General features: G+C 30.7%; 1 protein-coding gene across 1 annotated transcript in view; it reads left to right on the forward strand.

The window, feature by feature from the left end:
• Positions 1-943: 943 nt before the first annotated feature.
• LOC115442002 overlaps positions 944-7,826 on the forward strand; it is a gene marked incomplete in the record, with an annotated part of 15,864 nt that continues 8,981 nt past the window's right edge. Inside the window, 4 exon segments of the mRNA XM_037441378.1 lie at positions 944-1,180; positions 1,784-1,955; positions 2,305-2,487; positions 2,795-3,047. Coding sequence (XP_037297275.1) covers positions 1,155-1,180; positions 1,784-1,955; positions 2,305-2,487; positions 2,795-3,047 — 634 coding nt within the window.

Raw genomic sequence — 7,826 nt, forward strand, 5'->3', positions numbered from 1 at the left:
CCGTAACCGAAACTATCCGAAACTAACGGATAATCCGAAATAATTACATATCCGTAACCGTATCCGAAACCGATATAATTTTATTCCTATACCCTAAGATGTTTTTATTACATAGATACGTTGTCCGAGCTCAATACTGGCAAGACGAAAGTAAGGTAACTGCCCGACATTCACTTAGTCAACCTCCAACCACTGTCGCGGCTAGTTGGCTTACTAACTTCTTGTATTTTTATAAATAAAATGCCTTCCTGTGTTTTTAGACGATGTAAAAATTATACTCCAACTGTGAATGAAAAAACGTTTCATTTCATACGTTAGTAATAAGTATACACTATTTAACTTATTTTAACTAATAAATGCATTTCATTCGACTGTCATGGCGACGGGGCGGCCGACGCTCGGGCCCATTCGGAACCACTCGGGCTCGCTCGGGCCGTATCGATGCGAGCCGCTAGGGCTGTGACTATAGTAAATACTCCGCTGTTTTTATGTGCAATTTTGTTAGGGTATAACGCGTCTATTTGTAAAATGTCATTGCCTATACCCATATCCGTATACATATCCGAAATTTCATATCCATAACATCCCTGGTAAGCACCTACTCCGTTTGGCACCGTGCTATTTACTTCACTGTTATATTTCAGAACATATTAAAACAATTATGGAAAAAAATATATGTCAATGTCATTTTCAGTTAGTACCAAAGAGAATTATAATAAGTATATATGGTTAGTACCTAAATAATTGTTCTGAAATCTAAATGTTTGAAAAATGTACCATTTTATTAGCTTTTTATGAGAAGAAGAATATAATACCTAACCTGTATAATAAAAAGAGATAACTAATATATATATTATAGATTGTAAATAATTGATGAAATCTCTGAGGAAAATCCTCTTGGGATGCCTGATTTTCACCAGAGACCAATAAAGTAGAATTTTCACATTTCAAAAGAAGTATTACAAAACTGACAACCGAAACTTGACAGTTGACACTGACAATTAGAAAACTCAAAGATAAAAAGAGGAAATAGTCGCATAAATAAATATCCTTTATTCATAAACTGTGAATAAAATAATAAAAATGCATGCGCAATTTAATTTAACTGTGATATAAGTAATACGATTACATATAAGTGATAATAAAGTTACAAAATGGAACACATTCGACTGTTTGATTGGTAAGTGTTTAGTCCTTTATTTACATTTTATTCCGTATTAGATTGTAACGAAAAATCAACACACGTTATTAAGCCATTGCTGTGGTTTCTACAAGTTTTATAAGGTTGGTTGTTGTATCTGGTCTCGCCTTCATCATTGTCTTCTGCAAAGTTTTCTTTCTGAAGAGTTCTTCATACTAACACTTGTAATTAAATAACGAATAATGTGTTTTGAAACCTTTAGCTAAAGTGAGATTATATCCATCCAGAATCCAAACAGATAGTACAACATAACTGAAATACAATATCAACACAACATGCTAAAATTATACTGCACTGTTTTAACTTATTTTATCAAAAAATTTAACTATAATCTTAATTCATAACCTCGACCAGAATTTACTTGAAATATATCGAGACCTCTTGTAATTATATACTTTAATTTGTTTTGCTTTCTGATACACTGCATCAGTCCCACTTTGATGGTCTGTGGTCCATTATAAGATCTATTATTGTCTGTAATATATTTACAGTTTAGTTCTACCTATTTATGTTAGTGAATTTATAAATAAAATTAATAACAGATTACAATATTGAAAATACAAGAACCTTTTTTAACCTCAGGTGTGCCACAGAACCTGATCGACAATTTGTAACAGTGGAGGAACTTGACAACTGTGTGACAGAGAGGATCCTTAGGAACAAATTCTATGACCCGTTGGAATCATCCAGCTCTGAGGATGAAGGCAGCAGGTGTAAAATTGATTGGGACAGCATATTTGCTAAGAAGAAAGATGTAAGAAAAGAATTATCTGTATTTATAAATTTATATATTTAGCATTTCAAATAATGTTTTCTGAGTGTTGGTGGGGACTTATATTGTCTGTGTGACTGTGGAAACTGTTCTAAATAATATATTTTTATATGTTTATTATAATCTGTAAGTGAAATTGTATTTTGTTGTTTTCCAAATAAAATAAATGAAAACTAATATATTCTATTCTTGAAATTATATATAATACATTGGCTGCATATTTTGGTTACCAGTAATAATACTTATTCTGATACCTAATACCAGTTATGTTGTGTTTTCTATAGCTTTAAGCTAGCTAAAGTAAGCTTTAATATTGTTATTTATTTTCCAGTCTGAGAAGACTCAAAAAATATTTGTGCCAGGCCTCCATGCTGTGCCACCGTACCTTAAAAAATCATCCCTCACTGAGCAGCAACACTACCAATGTTTGAAGGTGTTGTGCCAAGATAACCCGCATGTACTGCCTGATTATTTTATTGCAAGACCAACAAAGGCTGATAGTCGAGTAATGGAGGTAAGTGCAATATATTCTGTTGAGTAAAATAAAGCAATCTCATTGGAATTTTCATTGAAATGTAAGAAATAAAAATACTTGATGATTATATTTTAAAACTAAAATAATATTGTTAGACATTGATTTCGCATTTTCTTAGACCCTGGTTCTGTAAGTTACTTTATCCAAGTGAAAAAAAAATTCCATAGTATTTATATACATCAACAATTTTGATCCAATACCGTTTAGTAACTCAGTTACTTATTTAAAACAAATATATAAGTATTTATTTCAAATTCGTTTCGCATTGATTTTGTTTCATTTTCAGCAAATAAAAGAATTATATGAGAAAGAACAAAAAGAATATGCAGAATGGGCGAGAGCACTGTGGAATAACAGTCATTGTATAAGGGCATTACGTCCGAAGCCAGTCATAGAGACTGTGTATGATGCAGAGTACAAGATGAGGTCTCATGAGGTGCGGTCGTTCCCCAAGACTTGGCATGTTGCAGCGCAAATACCACTTGAGATGAGGAGTGGAGTATTTGAAATGGTGTTGAGAGAGGATGTGGTTAAAGTAAGTTATAGCTAATTCATAAATTACTAACTTTGTGCACGCCAGTAGTGGTCTAGGGGAGGAGCAAACTGGCAACTGCCCAAAGCATTGTGCTTGCCAGTGTAGAAAGAAATATTATTCTCTTTTGGCAATTACGTAAAAATCTGCCACCCAGATCTTGTATTAGTTATGGCTGGTAGTGGTACAGTGAATATGGTGGATTCCATGCCCAAGTACATTATGTATGTGTTTTTTTCTAACACAATTTGACTGTAACTTACCCAACACCTCAGTAAGTTACAGTATAATATAATGAGTATTTGGGTTTGTAAGAATAGTTTCAATAAGTATGTGTTAGATACATTATGATTAAGGCGCCTTGTGGAAAAAATAATATACATATAAATATATTTTTTTATAAGAAACCCTCGACACTCAAGATACTAAAAAGTAAATAATAAAATGTGTTTATTTGTCCTTTAACTTCATCATAAGTTCCTTGTAATATTTTAACCTAAGCATCCTTGCGTTGGGATCGAACCCCAGATTAGGAGGATGAAAATACTTCCTTAGAGGTTACCTAACACACCATCAAAAGCAACCTTAAGAAAAAGTGCCAAAACACCGAATGCAGACACTATTTTAATTAGTATATCATTTCAGGTAAATCTATCAGAATTACCACAAATCCAATGCCCAGAGGTGATAAGAGAGAAGTTGTCCATAATGAGGCCACCGTCTATACCAGAGCCTTGCACCAAGCATCCCTGCAGATTTATACTGCCTGGTGAGTACTTGAAGACAATCTTACTATAAGTATGGTATAAATTATGATGTACAATCGGACAAGTTCGTGCTAGTACACTTCCAAACACATTTTGCTTGACCGGTCTAATGTCCCGAGATATTTAGACACGCCCCTGTCTCATATTTCACCAATTACGACAGTTTTGGAGATGTGCGAAAGGAACAGCAGATAACTATTATTGTTTACTTTAGTTGTATTTTACTGATTGACGACGCGCACGCAACTATTGAGTACCAGTAGTATTTTGCTCACAATTATTTTTTCGTTTACGGACACCGATATCTTGCCACTACGTAGACTTATGTTCGTTTACTGGACTCTTAATTACTTAGTCGCCGACCCGTCATGTGACTACTGCACCATGGATTATATATTCCGGTAATTAAATATTACAGTAAGTAAATCAGTCATACTATACTATATAATATTTTAATATGAATTTTAACTAGTGGACGTTAATATGCGTGGGAAAAATATCGTCAGCGCAGAGAACTAATAATTAAAATTTTGCAGTTTTGAGAAAATCGCGGTTTATGGCATTTAATTAATTATTGGTCATCATAATTAATTATATTTAAAGCTAACATAGACCACCTTTTTAAGCTCTTTTAAATATAATTATAATATTATTGAGTTTTGATGAATACTTATTCCTTTAATTGTGTAAAACAGACTTCAATATGCTACTTATTATATTTTATATTAATCCTTAAGTTATCCTATCTATCGTAGGGTCAAATATGATTAGTCATTGGTGTTTTTGCCAAAAATTAACATAGTGCTATTAATCATACTTGTAGTAATCTATGTAGTATGTTATTTAAGTTGCTTTACGTATAATCAAATGTCAAAATATTGAAAAGAATTATAATTGGAAAACTGAAAAGTACTCAATGCAAAATAAACTACTTCGACGGGTATACTCACTATAGTTATAGGTGTTACCTATCTTTTCTTGATCTCAGTTAAAAATTCAGAGTTTTCGATATTGAAACAGCAGTAGCATTAAGCGTAACTTTTACCGTCGACTTTTAATAGTAAACTCTAATTTAATGTTGGGAATATATTAAGACAGGCCGGTAAGCCTTTTAGTCCAGTCAATAAGCTCAAAAGGTGTCAATTTATGTATTATGGAAGATCCAAAAATATGAGTGATAGCTCATTCGATTTGGATAACATGACGTCTAAAAAATAATCTTTAGTGTTCATTGGCACTTAAAAAATACAATTGATATTAAGAGGATAAAGAGGTTCTTCGATAACTTAAAAAATATTAATATTTAAGAAATAAGGAGGAAATTTCCAATTTAAAGAAGTCACGACGCCCGAAATTCTATCTCCTTTATTAATAATTTTTATTTAATGCCAAAAATATAGACGAGTATAAATAATTTATGGATAGGCGATAATTTGTTTTTATTACAGTAATATTGCATAGCCAACATTTTTATTGCTGCACATGTGCAGTTTAAAAGTGTAAAGATTTCACATAAAAGGGTCTTTGTTAGAGGACGACATTTTTTATGTTTTTGTTAACCCCGAGTTCGACGTCGACGCCTTTATCGGAAAGCGGCGTCCATTGTTTATTGAATTTAGACGAGTTTAAAGATTTTAAGTAGTGGTATTATGATTTCTTACTAGAGTAATTAACTATGTCGGCGCGTTTGTAAGATCCGCTTATAGACGTTTAAGTTCCACCCAGTTTAACCCAGAGGTTTCTGTTATTATTGTTTCTTTTACAACTACATAATATGTAGCACTGAATTAAAGTAGAATTACAATCCGATTTAATGCAAATTTGGGATTTTTATCTCAATAAAATGTGTGCAATTATGGAAAACAGAGCTGATTTTTTACTTAATTTGGATTATTTCGTACTTGACCCCGAGTATTTTGTGTCGGCCGCACTGGCGTTCTGCTCCCATATAAATTTTATTATTTTGGCACTGTAGTCATTACGTTAAAATATTATTAGAATAATAGATTTTAGTAATTAATATATAATTTAATTGTATTACAGAGAACCACTGTCCCTCGATGGATACACTAGATACGGATGAGAGCTCCATCGCTAACCGATCCAGAGCGCACACTCTACTCAACCTGCTTGCTGAGCGTATCAAACTTGTAATGAATACAATTAAATCATATCACTGAAGTAACAAAAAAATGTGTTTTATTTACATGGACTTTCTACGAAATTTCATTTTACATGTGTATCTCATTATTTGTTGGTGTAGCAAATATGTTATCTACTATATTCGATTTTAACTTTTGATAATTATATATCGTAGCGATATGTGCGTGAACCTCATCGACTGTTTCACAAAACGAGCCTATTGAAATAAATCATTTTATTTGAAAGATTTGATTGTGAGATTTTAAAAAAAATATTTACTTTAAATATTACACTTAAAATGATCTCTGCAAATATAAACGTTATTACATTTGGAAGGCATCCCGAAAAGTTAAGTAATCAAAAATCTTGTTTAGTTATCTCTGAAAATAATTACTGCGAATAACATTTTTTCAAATTTTCTTATTTTTTAAATTTTTCCCTTTATATCCGCAAATGATAATAATAACACTTACTTATGTAAAAAAAAACAGGTAGTTATATCTTATATCTTTAGTTATATCTTTTGACGAATCGTGAAATTATTTGTATGAATTACTCAGCCATGACTTTTCTTTTTTATTTTTCTTATCAATGAAGGGTCTAAAATTATTATTGTAATGACTCCAAGTTTAATTTTTGGCACATTATTATTCAATAAGTTTGAGGTTGGTTGGAATTTATTCGAAACAAAATACCAGCGCCCATACAAAAAACGGACATGTCCTTTAAAAAGTAAATAAAATGTTCAAAAAAAGCATGAAAAAAAATAAAAAAAAAATATAATAATTTCTAATAATGAAACGAATAACAATAATTTATGATTATGTGAATGATTTAACGAATTAAATAAACTGAACTGTTTATGTAATTTATAAGTATAATTAGAAATTCAATCATAATATGCAGCTATCAAATCGGTAAAAAAAAACAATAACTGTAAGTTGATTATAGACTTTGGGTTTTAACTCAGCGAAAACTAAATAATTGGCTAAAGAAAGTAACTAAAATTTACAAACTGGACATGTGCAGCAATAAAATGTTAGCCTTGCAAATATTACTGTAATAAGAATTCAAATCAACGCCTACACTTATAATCTTTAAATGCCTCTAAATTCAATAGCATAACAATCGACTCAGTTTAACGATAAATGCGTCCACGTAAGACCGGTGTCAATACAAACATTGATAAAAATGCGCTCTTTAACAAACCATTTTTATGTGATATATTTATTCTTTTCAAACAACATCTGCAGCAATAAAATGTTGGCCTTTCAATATTACTCTAATAAAAGCATATTACCACCTACACATAAAATCTTTAAACTCGCCTCAAATTCAATAAATAATAATCGCTGCATATCGATAAATAGTCCAATTAACTACTTCAAAAGGTGTTAAATAGTTCAAATTAGGATGAAAAAAAGGTATTTCGTTATTAACTCAAAAACTATTCATATTTAAGATAAAAAAGATCATGGAAATAAAAAAACAATATCTCCAAGAAGCTAATAATTTTAGGTCAATTATTTTAACTTTAATGTTAATACATATTTGTAAATACAGAGATTGGAATAAAATGTTATCGTCTAAGTTTTTGAAATAAAATAAAATAACAATTCAAATAATGAAATCTATTAACTATGATTTATTATTATAATATGAATTATTGAACGAATTGAATAAACTGAACAGTTTAAATTTTTTACGATTCAAAATTCAATCATAATATTATGCAGCCATTGAATTTATTTAATAAATTAATTATAGACTATGGGTTTAAAGAAACCGAAAACTAAAAAAAAACGGCTTAAAAAAGTAGCTAATCATAATTTACTAACAAAATATAGTTGTGACAAATATGGCGGAAATTGCTTTTA

This window comes from Manduca sexta, chromosome 22, assembly GCF_014839805.1.
Source record: "Manduca sexta isolate Smith_Timp_Sample1 chromosome 22, JHU_Msex_v1.0, whole genome shotgun sequence".
NCBI lineage: Eukaryota > Metazoa > Arthropoda > Insecta > Lepidoptera > Sphingidae > Manduca > Manduca sexta.